General features: G+C 29.8%; 1 protein-coding gene across 2 annotated transcripts; it reads right to left on the bottom strand.

Moving 5' to 3' along the window:
• Positions 1–13,301: 13,301 nt before the first annotated feature.
• LOC145184336 (uncharacterized) lies at positions 13,302–27,222 on the bottom strand. 2 transcript variants are annotated; one of them, XR_016454139.1, is made up of 13 exons: positions 26,886–27,222; positions 22,869–23,294; positions 20,186–20,350; positions 19,379–19,438; positions 19,069–19,225; positions 18,740–18,840; positions 18,557–18,604; positions 17,111–17,230; positions 16,386–16,440; positions 15,992–16,231; positions 15,191–15,303; positions 13,605–13,771; positions 13,302–13,504 (listed from the first exon to the last, which is right to left on the bottom strand). XR_016454139.1 is itself a non-coding variant. In XM_090093113.1 (13 exons), the coding sequence occupies exons 1-13, from the start codon at positions 27,153–27,155 to the stop codon at positions 13,313–13,315; spliced, it is 2,109 nt and encodes a 702-aa protein (XP_089949239.1). In that variant the 5' UTR covers positions 27,156–27,222; the 3' UTR covers positions 13,302–13,312. The 2 variants fall into 2 exon arrangements, 1 of the variants encoding a protein (XP_089949239.1); XM_090093113.1 differs by having other exon boundaries at positions 16,386–16,435.

The raw sequence follows: 27,222 nt of genomic DNA, 5'->3' as shown, positions 1-27,222 counted from the left end.
TCACGACGTGAACTCAGACGTCTTTTAGGCTAGTTTTCAGATGTAAATTAGACGCATTTTAAATATCTTTTTCCCGGCTTAGTTAAGTTTAAAAAATCTTTAAAAAATTACTCAAGTAAAGAAATAATTAGGTTCAAATTGTTGAAATTTATCTAGCAAGATTAAGAAACAATAAAAGTTTAAAATAAAAAACTATAGTTCTGATTTAAGTCCGCCAACTCGCTGTTCCACATCATCGGTATCTTAAATATCATGTGATCGCATGTAAATAAATGAACTAATACTTTAACAGTATATTATACTTTAATGATAATAATAACAATAATAATAATAATAATAATAATAATAATAATAATAATAATAATAATAATAAAATATCAGTAATAATAATAATAACAATAATAATAATAACAACAATAATAATAACAATAATAATAATAACAATAATAATAATAACAATAATAATAATAACAATAATAATAGTAACAATAATGATAATAACAATAATAATAATAATAATAATAATAATAATAATAACAATAATAATAATAATAATGATAATAATAATAGGGTTGAAGACTAGATGGCGTTAATCTTCGGTTCCATCTACATCCAAATACTGTTAATAACCTTCAGTTTTATTTTAATACCTATTAGTGAAAATGTAAATGTGGGTCGCCTGCCGAATGAAACGCAACTTGACAGATACAATAAATGCCAAAATTTGTGTTAGTGAAATTTAAGGGTTATGATAAGTTTTTAAGAGTTGTTTATGATAGTTGTATTCCCCGTGGTAATTGTAAATCGATTGCAGTAAACCTGAACTCTTAAAGTGATTCCTGTATATCTTTAAAACTATTTCATTTGTGTCAAGGGATAGACATCCGTTTGATCTCAGTTTTTTTCTCGCTATGCAAAACGAAGATAGTGAGCTTCACTTTTTCGTTTGTTTTTTTTTTGTTGTTGTTGTTATTTTTTTCTTGCTGCTTACGAAATGCATTCAAAAAAAAACCATTTACTTTCAAGTTTTAACATTTAAATTTATTCCTCACACGCGTTGGCAAGAGGCTAAAACGTTTTTTTTTTAATTATATTGGCATTTGATTAATGTGCCCGATATATCGTGCCAATATTACTAATTCATATCAGAAGTTTTTATTTAATGCATTCATTTATAATGCCTAATCATGCTATAAAAAAACGTTTGCTTCTTCAGGAAAGGCAAGTATTTAAGACCTAAAAATAACGCTTAATATGCATGAAATGCTGAAAATAAACTATTTAAAGCCAACTTTTGCAATATTTTGATTATGATTTCTAAGAAACTGCAATACGATTAAAGTTGTATCATTTCTGAGAAGTGAGGGAATTTGGAAAAGTGTAGGGGAGAATCTTAATGAATGGGACGTTTATTGAATGGGACAAACTCAGATTCTTATAGAAGCATTGATGTAAGGATATTCAAATTCCTGTAACAAAGAGTGATAAAAACAAGAACTCAACCAACCGACTCATCCATCCTATTGCCTTATGACCGTAATGACAATGGATTTTATTGTGTTTTCGAATGTAAAAAGTGATTTTTAAAAATGTTTTTTTTTTTTTCTGATTTTGCAGCAATTTTTGAAGTTACGGAAAATAAAATTCCATGCTTAAATAGATAACAGTCTCTAGTACTACAGTGAGTAAAACATTCAAGCTTAATTAATGGTGTTTTTGGTGTGACTAATCATTTTTGGATAAAGTGATGCGCATATTGAATGGGACAAAATACTACCTATTGAATGAATTTAACAAAGTATTATTTACAGCTCAGCAGAGGGATGCTGCAGTCCCTTACTTTTATCCCCATGGGTAATGGGTATTATTTACACACTTTTTATTTAAGTAAAATACTGCAATATTTTACTTAAATAAAAATAACTAAATATAATATTCTAAAATGAGAAAGTTCTGCTTTGATTGAAATTTAATTAGAGTTAAAATGTTTAAAGTTAAAAATATTTTTTGTGTGGTCTTTATGTATGTATCTATACATTTAACTAGATTTACAATTAATAAAATAATTTGAAAAATGATTGAATTAAATACGTTTATTTTTAATTCTTTTATGTTTGTCCCATTCAATGAGACATACTTAATGAATGGGACAAATGTCATGCTCCAATAAAACACTCTTTTTACCAATAGCCAAATGCAAATCCAATTTTTTTGTTTTACCATATTATTGAGCAAGAGTCGATGGTTACCAAACATAATTAAATATATATATTAAACAATTTTGTCTACGTTTAAAAAGCATTTTGCAAAAACTGTCCCATTCATTGAGGTTTTCCCCTAGACTCTGGTTTCAATATTAAACTGTTTGAGAACAAAGAGCTGATTGGACAATTATTCAATGGTTATAAATTCATATTTTTATTATAAGTAAATGATTACAAACAGCTACGTAATCTGTTACTTCCAATTTTTTTAGATAACAAGATTGCAATCATTTATTGTAATTTTTTCTGCATATATAGTTATTAGAAAATGATCCTGCTATCGTGTATTAGAGTCACATTGAAGAAAGAAATGATACTGATATCAAATTAGGTGTAGACGGAGGGCAGGGATTCCTTAAAGTGTCTCTCTCAATTAAACTGCAAAGGCTTTCAAAAATGTAAGGTCAGCTGACTTTTTTTGACAGCTTTTTAATCACCTCTTAATTTTTTAAGTGATAAGTAGTTAAAAAGCTTTTTAATTTCTGAATTAATTAACTAAATAGTTTTCTAATGATATGTAACACTTACCGGTCCTATTTTTCATTTTAGAGTTATTTAAAAGGTAAATAAAGAAACCCAGTTAATTACTTATCAATAAAAGTCAAAATTATAAGGTCAGTTAATTTATGCCTAATAACTATTAAATTAATATACAAAAATCCTGAAAAAATGTATTCGGTTTGACCAATATGAATTACAGATAAATAAAAAAAAAATAATTTCTAACCAATAAACATCCTTGCAATGTACAACTTCTCTGATTGTATCACAATTGGAAAACTTAACTTAGGAAACAGTGTGGTAGGTATTGAGCAACTTACTTTGTTCAGAAAATTCTTGAGCAAAGTAAGGCGCAACTACCAAGATTGAGTTGTAATTTATGTCCTCCATTTGCTTGGCTACATCGTACTGTACCATTAGGTTATGAATCATACGTTTTCAACATGGAAGAAGCCACAAATTCTGTACCTTTAGTGTCTTCTTTTGCTAGCCTTAGTAGGTTTACCCGTTTTGTTGCAGGGGTGCAATTGAGTGGTAATCCTGGTCCAACTATTATTAGGCAATGTGAACATCTCTTTTGAACAATGGGAGTGCTTCTCTCTGGGACAACATTGCTGGTCAATGGTAATGGTGCTTTTTCATTGGTTTTTTCAATTTTGTAAATGATGCATTCACAAACAGATGAATTTCGTGTGGGCTGTTTCACAAGGATGTAAGAAAAATCATAGAGTTTAGGAAAAGGCTTTGTTACTCTTCTTTCATTAACTTTTTGAAGATGGAAGTCGATTATCATTAAAGTCCAAAGGTGTTAGTGAATGTTTTATCAGTATGCTTATCAGAAAGGGCGTCAGTGATCGGTCTCTTTTTGACATGCAAAGAATGCAAATATAGTTTCGGCACTCGGTGTGAGATTTTGCTGTGTTTGGCATTTCAAAGCTTTAATTTTTTTACTCAAATATATTAGAAAATAACTGAACACAAAAAAATTTAAAAATAAATAAAAGTTTAACCGTAACAATAAGTAATTACAATTGCACCAAACAAAGAATAAACCTGATGCATTATAATAACTGCTCTTATTTTTCCATAGCTCTTGAATTTCTGGATTGCAGATTTTTTCGTAATCAGGTGCTTTTGTAGCAGACAACTAACTTTGTTAATGGATTTATAAAATTATGAACATTTTGAATATGTATTTGTATTTCCGCATTTTCATAACTCAATATTCAAGCTATTTTATTTGTAAGATAAAACTTTTTTAAGCTAACTGAATTGCTTTTAGTTATAAAAAAGGAGCTAAGAAAATTGTAGTTTAGATAAAAATCTGATAATAAAATATGCTGTGTTTTTATCACCTGCCACCTGTATTGCAATTAATACTCAGAACTGCTTTTTAATGAATGCCTTGAAAAGCCTACAGTCTTTTTTATTTATTTCCAAAAAACGCTTTATTAATGTAAAAAAGCTTTATTTAATAGATTACAGTACATTGAGTAAAAATACATCTTGTTTGTGTTTGTTTATTCTAATGCAATAAAAACATAAAAACAGGAAGTCATTTATTGAATGGCAAACAAAAGTAAATAAGTTATTAATGAAATTTGCAGCATTGCAAGCTTCACCAGCACATTGCGCTGATGATTTTGGAATGGTAGTACTAACATCTTCTACATGTTGACTAATTTAAAAAAGTTAATATTGTAGTAAATTGTAATTGCTGCATACAGCTTCTTTGTTTTGAATAGTTTTAATTTTATTTTTTTGACCAAGGTATTTTCATTTTTTGAATGTGTGTTAAGATTTTTATAAAAATCAAAAATCGTAACCTCTGGATGCATAAACAAGATTTCAGCAAACTAGACTACTAACAAATTGAACAGTATAAGGTGAGAGTTGCTTTTCAATAATAGCAATAACTTTGCAATAACTTGTTGGACTGGAAAAGCTGGATTAACTGAAAGAAAAAAACTTTGCTTGCCTATCACTTGATTATCAGGTTTAACAAGAGTAGGTTCAGCAGGAATGGTGCAGAATTGTGTGACAGCATATTAGTAGCTTGTTGAGCAGCAAAATAAAGAGCAACAGAAAAGATCGCTTTTGAAGAAATGAAAACAACTTCCATGTAAATTTTGAATCTATAATTTATAATCCCAGTAGCACAGCAAAGTTGACACCAAAACTTTTAGAGGGCTTAATTTGGCAAATAATTAAAGAAAAACATTTTTAAAGCAAATTGTATGGTAAATAATTATTTAACTATTTGTTAACGAACAGCCATTTGTTTGTTATACCGGTACATAGAGAAGTTAGAGAATGATTCAGCTGTTAGCACATTTGGTGAATCCATCCATTGGATGGAGGACAGGAAATAGGATATTTATGAGGCTCGCTACTGTCTACATAGCACTTTTGATAAGCTTCTTAATTGTATTTTGAGCTTTTGAAATCCGAAATTTAGAACGCAATTGAGTTAACATTTCCTTTACTCCATTATGTTTAACTATTGAGGGGCAATTTAAAATTAATAATTCAGAAAACAACTTTTTTTTTAGGATAAACATATTGGTTGCTTTAAATTGTATGGAGTTGGGGAATGACCAAAACGATATAAAACAACGAAAAACATCATCAATGAAAAAACCTAAACCTTTCTTAAATTGATGATTTTAGTAAAACTTCTACTATTTTGAATATATGATTTTAATAAACTTCTGCTCTTTTGAATATGTGTAAAAGAGTTTCAGCCAGGTCTAATTCTATGGCATTAGGAGTAAAAGGAAATGCTCCTACACCTATTTCTTTTTTGACCATACGTATAATACGTAAATCAAGGGAAGTGACTCTCAGGAAACGGTCATAATTTTTAAATCTCTCAATATGCATAAGTTCTAAATTTAAAAGAGAATCAACTGATGTCATCATTATTGCAACCTCAGCAAAAATATTATTTTAATACAAAAAACATCTTTTTTTTTTGTAAAATTTCTTACTAAGTCTTCTCAAAAAGCTACCAAATGTGGAGGGGGGCGTTTTTTATAAATCAATTAATTTACTTATTTGTGTTTGTTATTTGTTAAGTGTTATGATGAAGGTAAGGGATTAGGGAGGTATGGGAGGGAGAGTTGTGTGGAAGGTTAACATAGAGGTTGGAATTGAGATAGTGGCGTAGGAATTACTTGGTTAGGAAAGGGGGACGTTTGGGGATAGTTAGGTTAGGAATTGCCAAGGCTTAATTGTTAAAGAGCTAAAGGTTCTATTTGCCGTCCTCAGTATATTCTGTTATATAATAAAACTCAACAAATGTTCTATTAGTGTGTAATGGTTAGCACTGGTATATTAATTGCGCTTCTTGCAGTGTTCAATACTGTTTATACTAGTGTTGTTACAAATTTGAAATTATTCGACTGTCGACTAAATCGATTTTTGTATTTTTTAAAGTCGACTAAAATCGACTAATACATTTTTAAAATCGACTAAGTCGACTATAAGTCGATTTAGTCGAAATATTTGAATAAAAAATTTTATCGTAATCATATACTTTAATGTTGCTTGACAATTTACTTTTTAGATGGTATGAAACAAATAGAACTTCAAGAGAGTAAACAAAAAAACTAGGTGACTGTTATAATAATACATGGTGTTATAACAAAAGCATTTGTTTGTTCGATTTTAGTTTTTCTAATCTACTGATGAATTAAAATCGAGTTAACAAACGAAATAAAACGGAAATTACAATTACAAAGTAAAAAAGAAAAAAAACAAAAATTGGCATTTTATATGTCTTGGCTCAACAAGACACATTTTTCAGCCAAACCTGGTTTAACTCTATTTCGCCGTTCTGTGATGATTTCGGCAGCACTTGAAAATAACTCTTCTGAAGGCGTTGATGAAGCAGTTATGCAAAAAAGCATCTTCGCTACCTTTGACAAAACGGGAAATTGGCATAAATTATTTTTATAAAATGCGAGGGGTCATTAATTTTCTGATACTTTTATATTCATATTTAGATAGTTGATGATTTCTTTGTCCACTGATAACAAATCTTTTGACGACACTGTTTCATCGCATAACACTATTTTTCTTTTTTTTGATGGAATTCCTTAACTAGATGACGACTCTGGGCCAGACAACTGAAGACTTGTCGGTGTGAGCTGCAATTCATGGCTCAATTGAACAACTAAAGAATGAGCTTTTTTAATACAAGCAGTTTTTGCTGTTTTGTTCGATATAAATGTAAAAGTACGAAATCGAGGATCTAAATATGTAGCTGCGTATAACTTTTCAATTTTGAGAAAATCTTCACATCTTCGATAAAAACTGTACGATTATTTGATTCACTTTTAAAGTTAGTAAAATAATCACTTAATTTATAAACGGCTGGTAAAATAATTGATTAAGTGGTATATTGTGATCCGCTCAAAATTTTTGTAAAATCATGTATTGGTTCTAATAAATCAATTAGCTCGCCAATGATTTCCAGTTCCCAGCTTTTTAACAACAATTCTTTATTATCTTTGTTCTCTGGTTTGATTAAAACGTCTTTGATAGAGTCGCTAAGTTTAAAAACTGATTGCAGCATTAAAAAGGTCGAATTCCACCGAGTAGGTACGTCTTGTTTTAATTTGTTAATTTAACATTTATCTTTCGGATTGTCAATTTTCATATTATTTAATTCAACACAACTAACTAGCTGAGCAGAAAGTTAATTACTATGTTTAAATAAGCCAACCAGTTTCCTACATTTCTTTAAAATTATGAAAACGCAATCATTTTCTTCAGTTGATTGCTCATTTTCTTTTACAAGAACATCTTTAACAATTAAATTTAATATGTGACAAAAACAAGGTATATACAATTTATTCATTAGATCTTCTAGACAATGTTTGATATTCGCAGCAGTGTCACTACTTGTTGAAAGTGTTTTATCGTTTATTTTCCATTCATTTAGAATTAATTCAATTTGTTCCTTTAAATATAGACTGGTATGAGCTTTTGGGCTGTGCTTTAATGCAATGCGAATCGATTTCAAACAAAAATTTTGATCAACAAAATGTATAGTGACACCGATGTGTGAATGCGAGGCTTGTGATGTGCATCCATCTGTTGTTAGATGGCAAAATTTGGCTTCGTTTAAAAGATTCATAACCTTTATGTTAAATGAATCAAATTTAAGCGGCACTATTTCATACGAAAACCTTTGTCTAGTCGGCAATTTGTACTTGCTATCAAACGAATCTAGCATTTTGATAAAATGCTTGTTGTGAACAATCGACAGCGGTTGGCCTGTTTGAAGAATAAAGTTACTCATAGATACTTCTAAATCTCTATATTTCTGCGAGCTTGAACAATATGAGTAAGAGTTTGCAAATGCAGCTTTGATAGATAGATGACCAGTTTTTGTACTTGGAAGTTTAGACTCTTTAATACTAATACGATGGTTACTATAAAAATGATTTGCCATTGAGCTGGTATTTTTATTGTACTTTAGCTCTTTGTTGCAAATTTCGTTTGTTAATGCATCTTTATATTTACACGTGGTTATTGTAGAGTCATTGTTTTTTACAAAATAATTTCAGACTTTACTTTTATGAAAATTATTATTCAACATTTTGTTTCTACCATAAAAAGAGAATGAAAGTAAATAAAATTTATATTAAAATTAAGTCAAAGGAATAGCATAAAATCTCTTCGTCGTTCTCTGTCATTTTGTCTCTCTTAAGTTTAGTCGCACGGCTTTTAAGTGCGTTCGTAGGAGAATTCCTTCGTGCGGGAGTATTCTCCAAAGGGATTTATTTGTATACAAATCTTTAATACTGTCTAAAGGGAGTTAAACCAATCGTTGATAATGTCCATTGTGAAATATTGTGTACCAATCATTACATAATGTATTGAATTTAATTGAATATAAGAATACTACTTGTAATTTCATTTGAATTTAAACAAAGAGAATTTTAAAAATGTTAATTTTTTAAATTCTTTCTGTTTATATTCAAATGAAATTATATAAGCAGTATTCTTACATTATTTTATCTTATATATTATCTTATTTAAAAATGATAGAGATAAGAAATGTTAATTTTTTAAATTCTCTCTGTATCATCTTTCACAACAATTAAAAAATTAATAAAAAGTTTAATTTAAAAAAAACAGTGGCGTAGCTAGTTGGAGACAGATTGGGCCGGCTAAACCTTATCTGGGGTGACAGATTTATTAAACTTCTCATCTTTTTCGCATCCCTAACTGAGTATCATAACACATTACTTAACATTTTGTTTTAAAAAGCATCAACTGGTTACTATAAAGAGAAAAAGGAAACATATTAATGAAGTTGTGCTACATACAGTAAGCATAGAGTTAAGTTTATGTGATACAGCAAATTAGGTTCAATGTTCAGATATTTTGGCTGACTTAAAAAAACCGTTATGAATAATATTCTCACGCACGGCTCTATCTTTATAAATAATTTATCTTTTTAAGTTAAACTACTAATAAAAATATCTCTTTACTAATTGGTCAGCATCATAACAAAATTAACGGTTAATAAAGTTATATCAAGTGAAAATATAGAAATAAGGATGTTAGGATAATTACCCGATTAAATCGACTTTTAGTCGATTAGTAGGAAACCCATAGTCGACTAAATCGACTATTAAATTTTTCAAAGTCGACTAATTTCGACTTTCGACTAGTCGACTTTTAGTCGATTTAGTCGAAGTCGATAACAACACTAGTTTATATCAATTACTCCTCTTTTTTTATATCTTCTTTTTATTAAAAATATCTCTTCTTTATTTGAATCTTCTGGTGTCTCTCTACTTTAATCAATATTAAAATCTTCTTCTGATTATCAAAAATTTCTTCGTCTTTTTCTCTTTTATTCACTTATAAAAGCTGCTTGTTCGTCAAGGTATTTTTCAATCACAAAAATTTTTTTCTCTTTGAAAATTTTTCTTAAAAAAACTTTCTTAAAAACTCTAATTTACTTCTCTTTAAAAAACTTCGTCTTCCTCCCTCCTTTTAAAACTCTTCTTCAATCCGTCAGACATTTTTTTTTTTTTTTGAGCTTTTATAGTTTTTGCTTGTTTTTCGGTTGCGATATCTTTTTATTTATTTATATGGCAGGTCTTGGTGTTTACGTCTTTTCCCGCATGTTTTGAACTTTTCTTCTCTCCGTTTTATTATTTACTTAGGTGAAAGATTGATGAATCATCGTCTATAAATCTTTTCCCGGTCGTTGTTTTTAACTTTTCTTCTTTTTACTTTACCGTTTATTGAAATGACAAGTTGACTAAGTTTCCATGCGTACGTCTTTTCTCAGTTGTTGTTTTTAACTTAATTCTTTTTGCTTTATCATTTACTTATATGAAGAGTGGACGAGTCATCTTGTGCGCGTTTTAATTTGATTCTCCCTCCTCACACAACTAATGATTTAAACTTTGATAGTTTTGAAATTTGTAAATGGACCGCTTCCAAATTAAAAAAAAATATATATGGAATATGATACAAGGTGTTAGGTCAACTTCAGGGTACCTGTGCTATCCTGACAAAGATAGGGGTGAAAATAGATTAATAAACCTTTTTGGATATACTTGATCCAGCTCATTGGATCAAGTATATTCTTAGAGGAACAAAAACTTTTCTAATGACTGGAATATTCCAAGGTTGGAGATTGTCTTGATAAAATGGTAGGGTAACGCGGGGCAAAATGAGACAGCGGGGCAATATGAGACAGTTTGCGTTTATCATGATGCCAGCCCTACAAATTATTATTTGCAAGATTTTTAAATATGAAGTTGTGTTCAAAAACTAGTTTGTGTCAAGAAAAATATATTGAGTCACTTTGAAATAAAAAAGTTGAGTAGAAGGGGAATCATTTCATCCCTCGGCTTCGCGAAAATTACGAATTTTTAAGTGTTGTTATTATATTTTTTTCCTAGCCTTTTTTGATCTCACTGAGTGGAAAAGCTTTTTTTTTTTAAAATTTTTTTTTATTAGAATCTTTAGGCCTTTTTCTATCATTTCCATTCTTTGGTATTTTATTTCTTCAATAAAATAGTCAGGAAATAAGGCAATTCGATGCCCTCAGGATCTTTAGAAAATATTGATTTTAATATAACACCATGCTTTTCTAATATTGTACCAATTCCAAAGATCATTTTACCACCAAAAAAGGGAGAAAAAAGGGAGATTACAGAAAATCACTCTTTGAATCCTCTGAAAAATCAAAAAAGTTAAAAGAACGTAAAATAGAAAATAAAAGTGCATTAAGAAAAGCTAAAGATAAAGTTAAAATTTTAAGTGTTGAAGACTGGGAATGTTATGTTTTTAATGGTTTATGGAGTAAGGCTGCAAAAAGAGAGAAGTGGAGTCTATGTTCAAAATGCACCACCCGGGGCTCATTTGGACTGTTGTTCGTTTCAAAATGCTGGTCAAGCAATATATGATTTATGTGACTAGTGACAGTTTGAGTATAGCTGTAGTATATTATAAAATGTATTTCTTGCTAATCCTCTTAAAGATCTGTTTTGTTTATCTTTATTTATTTAAATTCCTAAAAAAAAAAATCTGTCTCATTTTGCCCCGTATGCGGGGCAAAATGAAACAGGATAAGTGCTGTCAATAAATGATCTCTGGTGACCAAATCACTGCAGTTTTGCATCTCATATTTTGTAAGTTTCAAGTAAGATGGTAGAAGATTTGAAAAATATCAAATTATTTTTTCAAAAGTTATTTTTTCAAAAGTAATAGATAAATTAGTGCTAAGTGTCTCATTTTGCCCCGCGTTACCCTACAGATGGTTAAGCAAATGTTAAGGAAGCTTTTAAAGAATCAAATTACACTTTTAAATTTGCTGAATGCTCATACCATTTTTTAATATTAGTTACAAAAGACAAGTTCTCTTCTCTTCGACTACAATCAAATTTCTTATAGAAAAGTGTTGAATGTTATGGGTACATGCAGTTCATTCAAATTTGTTCTACAAAGAGCTATTCAGCAGCTTCAAATGGCAAGTTAATGTCAAACTTATACAGAGAATGATGAATCTCGGAGGTAATCACCGATAATTTTTTCACGACAACCACAAAAGGATTCTATGCCCTTATTTCTATTTATGAAAACAATTAGCCTAGTTCTGACTGGTATAATTTTGTTCTATTTTTTGTGCTTGGCTATTTCATAAACACAGAAAACATGGCTGTTTTGTAACACCCTATTATTTAAGTAAAAAGTTAGCATTTTAAGATCCACGCAAATCAAGATCACGTACAGTATATATATATATATATATATATATATAGATAGATATATATATATAGATATATATACATATATATACACGATTTGATAGGCAAAAAATGCTGAAAACAGCGACCACAAATTACACTAATATGTAACTTTTTCTGTGATGTGATGAACTTTATTGTTCTCGGTGAATTGACCAGCATTTAATCACCCATCAAGTTGACATTTCACGGCCCCAACATTACCAGGGAGATTGACATGAAACAGGCATAGCATAACTTCTGTGGAGCCTAAGGATTTCCTTGATCACCAAGCTTCTTCCAAAATACGTCAAGAAAACTTACACAAGCTCTCTGTTTCTCTAACGTTTTTTACTTACAAACTTAGGATGTCTAAAAATTTGTTCGAAAAGTTTTTACAACTACGGTCAGCCATACTCAGAGAAAATGGGCAAAAAGCTGAAAAGTGAGGTTGCGTTGACAGAAACAAAACAATGAGCTGTAAGTGAAGAAGAACGAGGCTGGAAAACAAAGAGCATTACTGACAGTACAGGTGTTTTTTACTTTGTTTATATAGATTTGTTTCAGTATATTAAAATGCAAATATTATCAAAACCAAGTTTTTTTATTGCAGGCCTGTTTTAAATATGTAAAGCTTCATCAGGTAAATGAAATACCAGCTTAAATGTTTTGGTCCTAGACCTAAGTTGTTTAGTTAAGGTTTATCTGTTTTCAGGGCGAATATTAGATAAAAACTCACTAAACCTTGATCTAACTCGTTAATCGTGACTCTTACAACTCATTCATTGGAAAGTTTTATCTTCAAATAACTGCTAATAGCGACTAGAAGACGCCTAAATTTGGTTGAGTTGATGTACGAAAATTGTTTTGGATTCCGATTTGGTTTTTGAGATTGAAAAAACTGTAAACAATTTGTTTAGTTTTACCACAAAAACATTTTCCACCTCTGCTTTCTCTACCTCAAGTCACAAAAAGCGTTTCTTGATTATCATGACGAAGTTTCAAGCCCTTTTTGAGGCGGACATTCACATAACACTAAGATTTTCTTTGATCAATCGCCAACAAACAAAACGACAAAAGGGCAAATAAAATCTGAATTGTAATTTTTTTTGGATTCAAACGGAAATCAAAAACCCTATCTTTCCCAGGACCTAAAAAAGATGTTGACGCTTAAGAAGCTTGCAACTTTTTATATACTTTTTAGTGTGGCAAAAAAAAGATTTAAGATCGACTGCGTTTAAAACAAAAAAAAAAGAAAAAAAAAAAAAAAACATTTTATATAAGTTAATCTTGTCTGTTTTTTAGTAGTTTACACAGCACTTTGTGGTCGCTCCAATCTTTAGATTGACATATTTTTGAGCAGTAAGTCTCAAAGCAATCTGCACAACGTCGCAATTTTATACCTTCTCCGGCACCACAATGTCCACAATGGCGAATTAATTCTCGACGATTAAATTTTCTGTAAAGTAGGAGAACCTATAGAAAAAAAAAAAGTTGGTTGACCTGAAGGTAAAACACTTTGTTGCAAAAAAACAAACAATAAATAAACAAACAACCCAAAACAGTTTTCAATCACCTCTTTATAAAAAATTTTAAAAGTGGGATCGTCGGGAGCGTATTCACAAACGCACGATATATCGTTGAGCGCTTTATGGTAGTCTTTTAACTCGTACCAAGCTCTTGCACGTCTATAAGTGGCCTTTAAGAAAATATCTTCACGACGAGGTCCGCCTTCGGCTGAAGCTTAAAACAATAAGCAAATATATATATATAAAAAAGTGACTTGATAAACTTTTCTATTCACATAACAATCTCCGAAGAGTAAAGGGTGTTTTTTTTAGAGGTATAGAACTTTAAGTTGGCATTACTGTTCAAGATGGCGACCGATTTAACAGGTGACAAGTGATTTATTCTCAGTTTGGTTTGGCAATTCATCATGAATAGACTCACGTCTGAACAACGCTTGCAAATAGTTCAATTTTATTTCGAAAATAATGGTTCTGTGCGGAATACGTATCGCGCTCTACGTCCATTTTATCCTCGACAAAATCATCCATCAGAGCAGTTAATTCGATTAACTATGGAACGTTTTCGCACCACGTTTACTCTTATTGATAACTCGCATCCCCAGAGACGCCGTACGGTGCGTACAGAAGAAGTTATTGCTACTGTAGAGCGTAGCATTGCGGAAGACCCGAATGAGTCTATCCGCCATCGAGCACAGAAATTGGATCTGTGTCCATCCACTGTATGGAAGATTTTGCGGAAGGATCTTGGTATGCGTGCTTACAAAATCCAACTCGTGCAAGAATTGAAGCCAAACGATCATCAAGCAAGGCGTAGATTCGTCGAATGGGCCCAAAACGAGATTGCCGTTGTTCCCGATTTTCATAAGCGAATTTTCTTTAGCGATGAAGCGCACTTCTGGTTGAATGGTTACGTCAACAAACAAAACTGCCGCATTTGGAGTGAAGATAATCCTCAAGTGTATGTCAAAACACCGTAACATCCAGAAAAAATGACTGTTTGGTGCGCTTTATGGGCTGGTGGAATCATTGGTCCGTACTTCTTCAAAAATGATGATGGCCAGAACGTTACAGTCAATGGTGATAGGTATAGAGCCATGATTACAAACTTTTTCATTCCTGAATTGAACAACCATGATGTCCAGGAGCTGTGGTTTCAACAAGACGGCGCAACATGTCACACAGCTCGTGCCACAATCGATTTATTGAAAGACACGTTTGGTGACCGCCTAATTTCACGTTTTGGACCTGTGAATTGGCCTCCAAGATCTTGTGATTTAACACCGCTAGACTACTTTCTGTGGGGCTATGTAAAGTCATTGGTCTATGCGGATAAGCCACAAACGCTTGACCATTTGGAAGACAACATTCGCCGTGTTATTGCCGATATACGGCCACAAATGTTGGAAAAAGTCATCGAAAATTGGACGTCCAGATTGGACTACATCCGAGCCAGCCGTGGCGGTCATATGCCAGAAATTATATTTAAAATGTAATGCCACAAGATTATCTTTCTAATAAAAAAAAATTCTTGTCAATCGAATAATCCATCGTTGTTTTATTGCAATTTAAAGTTCTATACCTCTAAAAAAAACACCCTTTATAACACATCTAATTAATCTTTTAGTGTACATACGTATCCAACATGCACATATTGCTTTGGTTGCATCATTGACAGCTTCTTTCCAATTTTTTAGTTTTAAGTAGCATTGCGCACGGTTGGCAAACAACGTCGCTGGTCCTACCCACCTACAAAGTAAACCACAGAAACTATTTTATACAGTTTTAAATTCAACGTAACTTAGATTTACTTGCAGGGTGGCCAATTATAGCTTTTTAAATCCAAAGTGATTCTACAGTTTCCAAAAGAATTTTCTTCAAATTTCCAGGAGAAACGGGAAAAGCATATTTTAGATATTTCTTAAAACTAAATTATCTATAATATATTATAGAAAATGTAGCTTTTCTTTAAAATCAATAAAAGTATATATATATATATATATATATATATATATATATATATATATATATATATATATATATATATATATATATATATATATATATATATATATATATATATATATATACTTTTATTGATTTTAAAGAAAAGTAATAAAAAATAAGAAAATAACATAACTAAAATTACAATTCCAGAAAATTTTCCGAGATGATCAATTTTCAAATTTTTCGAAAATTTTTGTTGCAGTTAAAGTTTAGAAAGAAAAAAAAAAAAACAAGATATAGGGGATTCTAAGAGGAGGAGTTGCCACCCTGCTTTTGTATCTAAACATAAAGCCTTTTATTTTAATTTAATCCAACGTTTTTTCACTTCGTAAAACCTGCTGTAACTAGAGAAAATCAAAAAATAAAAACCCTGACAAAAGTATTAAGTTATTTAAAAGAAAAAAAAAAACTCCTTAGAAATAAAAAATACCAGTGAAAGACATTGTCTCCTAATTCTTTTTTCCAAGAAGGACAATTTTTACCATCTGGACATTTAATACGCAATGAGCAACAGTCAATTGCTTCTGTGTACAGTTGAAGTGCTTTAGAGTAGTTCTCATTTTGAAATTCATTGTTTCCAAGAGTTTTAAGATGATCAACATGCTGACGATTGTCAACCAGGACATCAGGATTGCTATTGATAGCTTTCCTCTCTTCAGCACGCCAACTCCTTAAATCACAGATTAGATGAGAAAATTTAACGTTCAATTAACGGAACGGAATTTAAAAGTTCAATTCTTATAATAAAAAAATTCACACCAAAGATTAAAATTCTTGCCAGTGTTTTTTATTAGAACTTACTGTAAAATTGCATTTAGACTCACCCGACATGTTTTTGAAACCCTTTTCGTATTTGATCCATTTGATATGAATGCTAAACTAATTGAAGAGAAAGTGATACAAAAAAATCTCTTAGGGGCAGATTGGTAAGGGGAGGCATCATTGTATCTTATATTGAGTTATTATACATATTCTCACAAAAGAATGAAAAATTGAAGACATTAACATGTAGCAGCAAGAGTACTCATTTATCAGTGTCTTTTACTGCATATGTATATGGTAACAAACTGGCAATACTTTTAATTGGGCCACATAAAATCCATCTCAATTTTGAAAAGCCTAGCCTAATTTATAACTCAGCTGGAAGCACATTTGATTCTGAAATAAAAAATCAATTTAACACATTTTTTTGATTTTTTTGAAGAGCACAAAAACTATTCAAAGCTTTTGTTTATCTTTAACAAGGCCAGGGGGTCATTTAACACAAGAACATTTTTTTTGGTGAAAAAGGTGCAATCAATTTTGCAATTATTCTTTCTGAAATAACTTTTGCATCAGCGAAAAAAACTGTATAGAAGTGTGAAAGATGAAGTATTCATTTAATGAATCAAATATAACTACAACAAATTAAGGTGCATCTTAAGCAATCTTAAGCTGTATATCAATTTATTGAGAATCAGATTGATGAAAATCTTGATCTAATTTAATACTTAAACTATTGTTTTAGATTTAAATATTGCAAAATGTCACAAGGAACTAAAATGTTTACCGCATAAAAGTGTCCAGTGTTAATCAATAATTTTGGTGTGAGGCCTGCTTGATGCAACTCATTAGCAGTTTTACTTCCTTTTGACAGTTCTTCAAATAGACTCATTAATCTTGGATGAACCTAAAAAAATTACAAACAGTTAAATAATGGCATCAACCTCAGATGAACTTAAAATGTAAACATTCAAATTGAACACTTAAAATTTCTATTTTTCTAAATTGCTTCAAATCACAGATTAAAACTTGTATCAAGATATTAAAGAATGGGAAAAAAGAGATTCAAGTTAAGAAAGCTTTGTGTGAAAGCAATAAATAACAGTAATGGATATATCACTGCATAAAAAGGTAAAACAACTCATTGAAATTATATTTTTAGTAAGTTGTTGGTATTCACATAAATTCTTTTCTAAAAGTTACCTAATTATTTACTAAATTTACCAAATTTATTTACTACTGATTAATAGTTATGATTAATTTATCATTAAGTTACCACAACAAAGTAAGAGAAGATAATTCACATTTGCAGTACAAAAAATCAGTATTGAAAGTCAAAACATTTGTGTTTAAAACTTTAGGAAGCAGTTTTTTAAGCTTGTATAACTTTTGTTGTATGAGACATTTTCATGTTGCAAAATTTTTGGCACTGTCACAAAAATACCACTTGCCAGCACTGAATTAAAATAGGAATTATTGTACCATGATACCAATTTCATCAGGACTACACAAATGCTGAAAGTTTCAGAGCTGCAGCTTGTCTGGAAGATAGTGAAAAATCCATCTCAAGATTCTGCTCAAAAAAGTGGGGCACATGCCCCCAGCTCCCTTCCCTAGTGTCTTGGGCCCTTTTTTAATTTTAAATAACCAAATACCACTTGCCAGCTAAAAATGCAAAAAAAAAAAAAAATGCAAAAAAAAAAAATGGCGGCAACTTTTGTTTGCATAAGCAAAGTTTAACTAAGTTAAAAAAAACTGTTAAAGGTGTTCACAAAGTTAAGAAGGAAATGCTCAACATTCCTTGAGTAAAAAATTTATTATTCACGCATTTGTCTCATTTACAAGCAATTGCTCAACTATGTTAAGTGATTGCTCATAAGCAAGAGCTCACAAGGGAGCAATTGGCCTAAAATATTACTCACGTAAAAGTAATTTTATTCTAAAATACCACTTGCCAGCACTGAATTAAAATAGGAATTATTGTACCATGATACCAATAACCAAACCAAATAATTATAACCAAATAACCAAACCATAACCAAATAATTTGATCTTATTCTATTACATATATTTTAAATAAAAACTTTTACTTTAGTAGAAAGACATTTGGAAGGGTTAACATATAATTAGAAAAAATAAATAATTAATGACAAAATATATGCGCAAAAAAACCCTGCAATCATTCAAGAAGTGATATAGATGCAATTGTAATTAAAGGCTAATAGAAACTTACATCTTCATCTATAGAAAATAGTTGGTTGATTAAAGCTTCAAAAATTTTCTAGTTAAAAAGAAAAACAAATCAATAAGCAACAAGATTCAAAAATTAAATTTTAAGCTCAAAATCCAGGCCTCATCCAGTTAAATAACAGCAGAAATCTTTTTAATTAATTTAAAATTGTTTTAAAAAAAACACCTTGTTTTTTACCAATCCATCGCGTAATGTGCCCCCATGTTTGGCAATTGCTAACACAATCATTTGATACTGACTAGAAATATGCCACCCAGCATTGTATACTAAAAATATGAAAAATATCAAAATGAATAAATCTTTGAAGCCCATTAATCAACCATACCAAATAAATTGTGTTTTATATAATGAAGCTTTTTACAATAATGATTTTTTACGCCATTTAATAATTGGATTTCAGCAGAATTTCTATTTTTTTTAGTAATTAGCCAAGGAATTACCCAAGGAATTAAAAACCAAATATGTAAAAAGTAGTAAACAAATAAGTAACAAACATCCTGTATCAAGTATATCAACAAGTCCATTCTCAATCACAAGTTTCTTTGCAACATCCTCATTTAACATCAAATTATAAATAACATAAGAAGAAAGTTGGGCCATCATCTGAATACTAGGACCTAATGAAGGTGTTGACAGCCATCCTAATAGAGGCTAAAGAGAGAAAAAAAAAGTCTTTTCTTGGCTTGTTTTGAATTCAAGTTATTATCAATAAATTAACTTTTTAAATTCTTTGAGGAATTTTTAATTTCCCCTAAAACTTATTTCAAACAATTCACAATTGTTACCCAATGAGAAACAAAATACCTGTCTCACATCTAAAGCTTCATATAGTGCCAGTCTAAATCTGTTATTCATATTAGCAATCTAAAGAAATTATTAAAGAATTTTGAAATCAAAAAATGACAATGTTTCTAAAAAGTTGTTCATTTTGGTCATGCATTAGGGATCAATTGAAACCAATTTTTTTGAACATGTTCAAAGCAAAACTAAGTAGGCAGCTTTTTGGGTTGTACAATCCACTAAGTTTGGGACTGTTCTGCGAAATTAAATTAAAACAAACAAAAAATTTTTCTCCTGCTTTCATTAATCCCTTCAAAAGTTGTATAGAACATTCATGCAGAGGCTGTCTCATTTGAAATATTCATGCTGAATTCTCATTAGTTACATTTATATACTATGAAGATTCCGTGGTGTGACCTAACAAAGTCCTAATTTAAGAAATGACAAATTTTCTATATATAAAATAAACATTTAAAGAAAAAAATTTAGTTATCTTAATTAACTAGATATCTAGTTAAAACAACTAAATTATTTTTTTGCTAAATGTTTATTTTATATTTACAAAATTTATTTTTCTTAAATTAGGACTTTCTTAAAGCATAGGACTTTGTTAGGTCACACCACGGTATATAGTATATTTTCTATAATCATGCTATGAGTTGAGTAGATAGTATGAACTCATAGCATGATTATAGAAAAGTCTCTTGAAACAAATTGCTTTTCTACAACTTTAAAATATACAAATTTAAAATATACAAATTTAAAATATACAATAAAGTAATAAACAAGAAAAAGTATTTGCAGTTTGCTAAAGTAAAAATTAGGAAAAACCTGGGTAAAAATCTTTAACACAAAAACTCTTGCATAAAAACCAGAAATAAGAAGAGGAAAAGCAATTTCATGATCAATATTGCATGGAAGCTTCCAATTTGTTAACTCTATTGAAGAGCAACCTTCCACTTGATGGACTTTGTACACCATATTCTTGTTGCCAACCTAAATAATTATAAACATAAAAACATTAATAAGATTATAAACATAAAGCATAATAGATAAAATTTTAAATCTTGATACTGCCTTTGGACCACCTGGAACAATGATTTTCAAAAGTAATATTGAAAAACTTAATACTTAGGTCGTTAGGAAAGTTCGTAGAACTTCATCTATAAATATACAATGAGACAGGAAATAATTAAATATTTATTACATCATTTTAAACTGCGTTTAATTATGAGCATTTTAAGTACTTGTTGAAATATTTTGAATGTTTATTAAAAAAGTTATTTAAATTTTATTATATACATTTAATAGAAAAAATTTAAAAAGTGGGCTACTTTATTTAAAGATGGTAGAGAGAGTCTCGAGGATGATCCTCGCTCAGGGCACCCTCAAACCACGTATACAGCTGAGAATATTGAACGTGTGCGAGCCATTATTGAAGAAAATCCGCATGCAACACATGACATAATTGAAGCCCTGACATCGATTAATCGTTTTACAATCAACGAAATCATTCACAATGCAATTAAAAAAAGAAAACTAACATCACGTTGGATACCCAACGAGTTAACCAATAAAAATCGCAAGAATAGAGTTGAGGCATGTAAGGAAAATTTAGCCCTTTTCACAAACGGCCCATGGAGACTATGTGATATTATTACAGGGGATGAGTCGTGGTTTTATTTGAGACAAGTTGGACACAAGTCGGCTAACGCTAGTTGGGTTGGTGAACATAAAAGTCCAAGAACTATAGTAAGATGAGACAGGTTTCAGCCAAAAAACATGTTCTATATCTTCTTCAAAACAACAGGTGTTGTTCATTTGGGTTATACTGAAAAGGGAGACACTATTACTAGCGAATATTATATAAAAAGTTGTTTGAAACTTCTTATATGTGAAAGCAAATAAGCAAAGACCTAAAACAGACACTCAAAATTTCAAATTTCTCCATGATAACGCTCGACCCCATGTGACTGAAACCATCACAAATTGTCTAAACCAAGCTGGAATTACAATAATTCGCCACCCACCATACTCACCAGACTTAGCTCCATACGATTATTGGCTATTCGACTTGATAAAAAAAAATCTTGATGACGATACTGATGTCAAAAGTTAAAAAACTCGCATAACGAAGCTACTTCAAAGTATACCCAAAGAAGAGTATAAAAAAATGTTTGACAAATGGCTTGAAAGGATGCAACTTTGTATAGATTGCAATGGACATTATTTTGAACATTTGATAAAATAAAATTTAAAAAAACTCTTCTTCCTTTTTTTTATAGAGGAGTTTTCATATTTAAAATTCTTGATGTTTCTTGTTTTGACAGCTGTCAATGTTAATGCATTTGGCTAAAAATTGAAAGGTGAGTCCAAAACAAAAAATGATTTAGTCTGCTCTAACAAAATCTGCTCTAAAATGACCTATTCATATTCTTGCCCAAAAACAAAGCCTATAAATTTTCTGGTTTAACTATGCAGCAAAAATGCAAGTTAATTTTGCTGTTTTAAGTTATTCCCCATAACAAATTTGAGCATTAATATTACAAAATTTCATTGATTCATTAGAATGTTGCACATAAAAGGTGGTAATTTTATCATATGCAACGAAGAATGGTTTTTATAGCTTTCTGTCAGTTACATAAATGTAGAATTTCATCACTGCTTTTTTGTTGCTCAACCTTCACAAAGTCGGCTAAAAAGTTCATTACTTTTAATTTGGTCTGTTTATGTACAAAGTTATTAGGTTTTCAATGAAATAATATAAAAATCAATTTTAATTTTTATATCATCTGTAATCTTTTTCAAGTCCAAAAGGCAATTTCAGAGGTTGTGGAAGTGCTAAAAGTGTTAAAAACAATGGTTCACAAAATTGAATAAAATTCTACAAAAAAAAGTCTACAAGGATTTACTAAACCTAAGAAAGTGAAAACGCTGTTCAACCAAAAAGACTAATTTCTAAGGTCAACTCTAGGATAGCAAATAACCTTTTGAGATTCATAATAAAGATGGCCAATAAGTTCAATTTTAATCATCAGATGGTGGTCAAACATGACCTGTAGATGTTTAACTATCCTTTATACCAACTTTAAAGATCTCCTTGCTCGGCAGATTAAGAATTTTTTTTTTTTAAAAAAAAAAAAGGAGACAAAATATACTTTTCTTTTCTGACATTTTTTTTATAGTCCTCAGAACATTTTGTTTTGTGAATTTATTTTGTTTTAATAAAAAATAAATAAATCTAACAATGCTAAAAAAAAAATTTCATATCAAACTTTTGATTGATTTTTTTTTTTTTGTTATTGCAATTTATATTTCCAATTTAAATACCAACTGCAACAAAAAAAAAAAATTAATAAAAAACTCATCAGCTACTATCAGCTCAGATTGGAATCTAAAGTAAAATTGGAGCTATTATAAAACTGTTGAGGATAAACTGTATTAAAGAAATTTGTTCCAACATCAAAAAAAAACCTTTCTAGATAACAAACTATAGAAAAACTAGTGTACTAACCTTTGTTAGATCTTCAAATTTGCCATTACTAATAAAGTTTTTCTCTGACCAATCTTTATAAATAAACAATGCCAGGATTTTGTGGCCTTCAACACTTATAATTCGTTCACATGCTTCTCTATGGTCCATGCAAAAACAAAATAAAATATCTATGGCTGCAACATTAATGAGCTTTGGACCTTCCCATTTGTTGGTTGTTGATATAAGACTTTCGATTACAGAGTGTTCTAGAAGCTCTTTAGTGTGTACTGTCTCTTTTAAATTTTGAAGTTTAAGAATTTCTTTCACAACAAATAGGGCCAAAAACACATTTTTATCAATGAAACAAATTCGTTTATCAGAACAGGGGAGTATTGATGAAACAAAGATATGAAGTTTGCATTTCACAAGAAATGTAAGTGCTTCTTTGACCTCGACCTTTCTTACCTAAAATGGTAATTTAAGGAAATTTCAAACACTTAAACCTCTTTCAAAACAGTGTAAAGATATAAGTTGTAGTACAAATATTTAATAAAATATTTATACTACAACTTATATCTTTATTCTAAGCTAAGAATGACTTTTTATTTGCACAGAAATTGTATTAACTTTTGTTACAACCTTTTAACTATAAAATGTTTACCAGCAATTAAAGAAAGGAAAACTAAGGCAATCAACTCTGGAAATTGAGAAGGAAAAGATTTTTGAGCACACCATAATGACTTGTTTGAGTACTCATTGTAAATACACAACCATCTACATTATAGCGGGAAAGGATTCCCTACCTTTTCAAAAAAATGTGAGGTCCAATATCTAAGAGGAGAGAAACCTTCATTTTCAACAAGAAGTCCTCTTTTTAATCTCTTTTTAAGTCATAGAAATAAAAACAATGAGCAATTTACAGCTCTTTGTTTACAACTTAAGATGATTGTGTTAAGGATACAACTTCAAATGCAGAAACAACATATGCTCCATTTAAATGTCTAAGGGCAGTAAAATATCTAAAAAGATCTTGAAGACAAGTTCCTAAATGAACAAGATGGACCTAAAAATTTTGTAAAACAGGTTAAAACTGAACCTATGGCTTATGCATTATTTTTTCATAAAGGTTTGAAAAATAAATTATCCTTCTTTTATATGAATTTTCAAAAACTCTCTACTATCCTGTCTACAAGGATATCATACTTTTCATCAAATATTTTCTAAAAAGTCATTTTTTCTATATTACTTTTAAATCATTTTTTCTGCATTATTTGTAAATCAATTTTTTCTACATCATTTTTTTAAAATTAAAAAAAAAAATCAATTGAGGTTAAGAGTTAGCACAAATTGTCTGTAAAGAATTGTGATTCATGCTCACTAAATAAATGTTGTCCATGCACATCAAATAACAAAATATAATACTTAAACATGGAATAGCCAATAACCTACAGATTAAAAAAATAGCAAATTAAAACTTTCACAATATTAAAGTCCATAAAAGGATTTTCATGCATAAGAGTTACCTACACTAAGAGGTATGTTCAAATATGGTCAATTTTTACAAGAAATAGGTCTGGTTTCTAGGGGTAAAGCAAATTTAAATGTTAAATAAAAACTCGTGCTCAGGTTTGACAAAATCTTTGATATCTTGAACTTTAATTGTCAGATTATGTTTTGAAAGAAGAAATCAGAATGCAAAGCTCACTTTAATTGCACATGAAAAAAAAAAAAAAAAAAAAAGAAAAAAAAAAAAAAGAGACTGAGTTATATACTTGGGTAAAGACTTAGAACATGAATTATCTGTCCATATCTGACAATATCTAAAAGAAGTGTAACAATAAGTAAATCCCCAAACATTTTTTAAAAAATAAAAAATTGAATGGCTAGTAATCGAGACATATGTAGGTTAACAAAATCAAACTATAATCTGCTAAGTTTGTTTTTTACTGGTTAATTAATTTTTGTGATTGCCATTAATGTTTCGTTTGTTTATGTTTCATGATTTTATATCAGAAATTTAAAAAAAAAAGATAATATTAGTAATATTAAATTTAAAGTTAAGAAATAATCCAGTTCCCTTTAAGTGTAAGTTAAACTAGAGTTTACACAGATAACAACCTTTCTCAACTCTAACAAAGTAAGATATAACAAAATTGTCCAAAATACTGCTAACCATTCCCCTCCTTGCTTTTTGAAAAAAACAAAATCCTTTTCTATAAATATGTGTTAAAGGGTGGCAAAACATTAAAGTGAGCAGAACACAAGTATTAGTTTAAGTGTTACAAAGTTTTAAAGTCATGGAGGAATTTCAGTATCTTGATGCTGCCTTGATAAAAGAGTTGTTTTCATATACATTTTTAAACTATTACAACATTTATATAAACAGGTTTTGCTGTCGCTAGCTTACTGCCTGTTATAAGTTTAAATTCAAACTGGGTCTTACAACTCAAATAAATACAGTTCAGTGATTCAAGTAGTGAGAAGAAGCTAAGTAGAGGGCAATCACAGTGTTAGGTGTCATTTCTGGACAAATTAACTTGAATAAACATAGTAAATGACTTTAAAAATACGTATTCTTTGTGTTATGAGTTTGAATTTGTGTGATGAAATCTGTGGGTTTACCAAGCCCAAACTACTTAAGTTAACCTGGGAGAGGTTTATAAATATGTCGTATGAGTTCTATGCATATTGTACTCTAAACTACTGATCTAGGGGAGGCTAGGCATATTTCCACTAGCTTATTTTTAATAGTCTCAGCTGCTTTGTTTAAATAAAACTTCTGATAATAAAGTTCTGATAATAAAGTGGATTTTCTTTGCACAATATCCTATAGCTTGGGCATTTTGTTAGTGCTTCATATTTAATCTTCATTTATACTTATGTGTATGGCTCAAACTGCAAGTAAGAAATTTGTTAGGTGCAAGCTTTTAGGTGTTTTGCATCTTTATTACTTAAGATAATGTTATCTAGGTGTAGATATTTTCACATAATTGTTCAGCACAAAGCTGCCTATAATGCACTGAAGTATTAGTGTGGTATTGGTGGGGTAATGGTATATGGTAGTTAATTGAATTTATACAACCTAGCAGCTTGGCTTTAAAGACAATAAGTTTAAAGTCTTCTCAATGCATCTCAAGTTGGTCATATGCTGATTAAATGTCTACAACTCTTAAAACTATATTTTTTAATAACATCCTGTTAGTTAGTAGGCTTACAGTATTAAAATAGTTAATCACACTAAACACACCAGGAACTACAACTGTCCTTGTTTTGTTTTTTTTTTGTTTGTTTTTTGCTGGCAAAATAGTGCAGTTAACTTTTAGGACTTTAAAAGAACTGCAACAAAAGCATCACAGATCAAGTTAGTTACAGAGTTGGTCTACAATAAGAAGCTCCATTAAGCATTTTTTTCCCATTTCTATTGATTTGCAGTATAGTTTCGAAATTGAGCTTAACTCATGATCTTTGTTGACCTTGAAATTTTACAAAGTCAAAGATTTTTATATTGTCCTTTAATGTTGCATCTTAGATTATTGTTATTCCACATAAAGATAAATGTACTCTTTTTCATCTGAGTTGTCTGCTAAAATATCATTAGATATTTTAGCATATTAAAAAGAGTATATTTACATTTTATCAAGTAAATCATGACATCCATGATTTACTTGATGAAATTTTTGCAACTGTATTATGGTTGTATGTTAGACCTTTACGGAATAAGTAAGCATATATAAATATTACATAAAAATTATCAAAAATTATACCAATAATCAAAACCTGAAATAAGGAACTCTAAGGTCAAAGTTCACTAATTACACAGGAACGCTACAAGTGAAAAAAAATTTCCCATGAAAAAACAACAAGAAAAAAAAGTTATTTTGCTCACAAAAATATACCAAAATAGCCACTTAAAATCATTTAAAATTCCTTTAAAAGTAAATTAAACTAAATGCATAGTCCTAATAATTTTATGTATTTACATAAAAATAAACTTTATGTGCATGTACTTTTTTAAATAAAAACTATTAAGCAAAATTCAAGAAAAAAAATGATCACCTTAATCTCTTCATTAACCAGTAAATAGATCCAGTAAAGAATTGTATATATCATTTCGCTTCTACTTTCTGAATCCAAAGTTTTAGTAAGATGGCTGTCAAGGTACTCAAACCAGCAGTCATCAACATTACACATATTTACTTTGTTCATAAGAGCATCTAGTAGATTCTTTATCCGTTTCACCTTTTTGTTCTTGATGCAGTCCAATAAAATTGATGACCAATGGTCAAAATAAGGTCCATTTTGGCTAATGACATTTGTTGCAGACATAGTAAAAATCTCACCTATATGTATATATTTAAAATACTTAAAGAATTATTTCTTTATATAATAGTTA

Source organism: Hydra viridissima, unplaced genomic scaffold (assembly GCF_058129835.1).
Source record: "Hydra viridissima isolate aposymbiotic clone 2 unplaced genomic scaffold, HvirCarnegie_v1 scaffold_7, whole genome shotgun sequence".
In the NCBI taxonomy this organism is placed as follows: Eukaryota; Metazoa; Cnidaria; class Hydrozoa; order Anthoathecata; family Hydridae; genus Hydra; species Hydra viridissima.
Note: the sequence above shows the minus strand (reverse complement) of the source record. Positions and strands in the feature narration are given on the sequence as shown.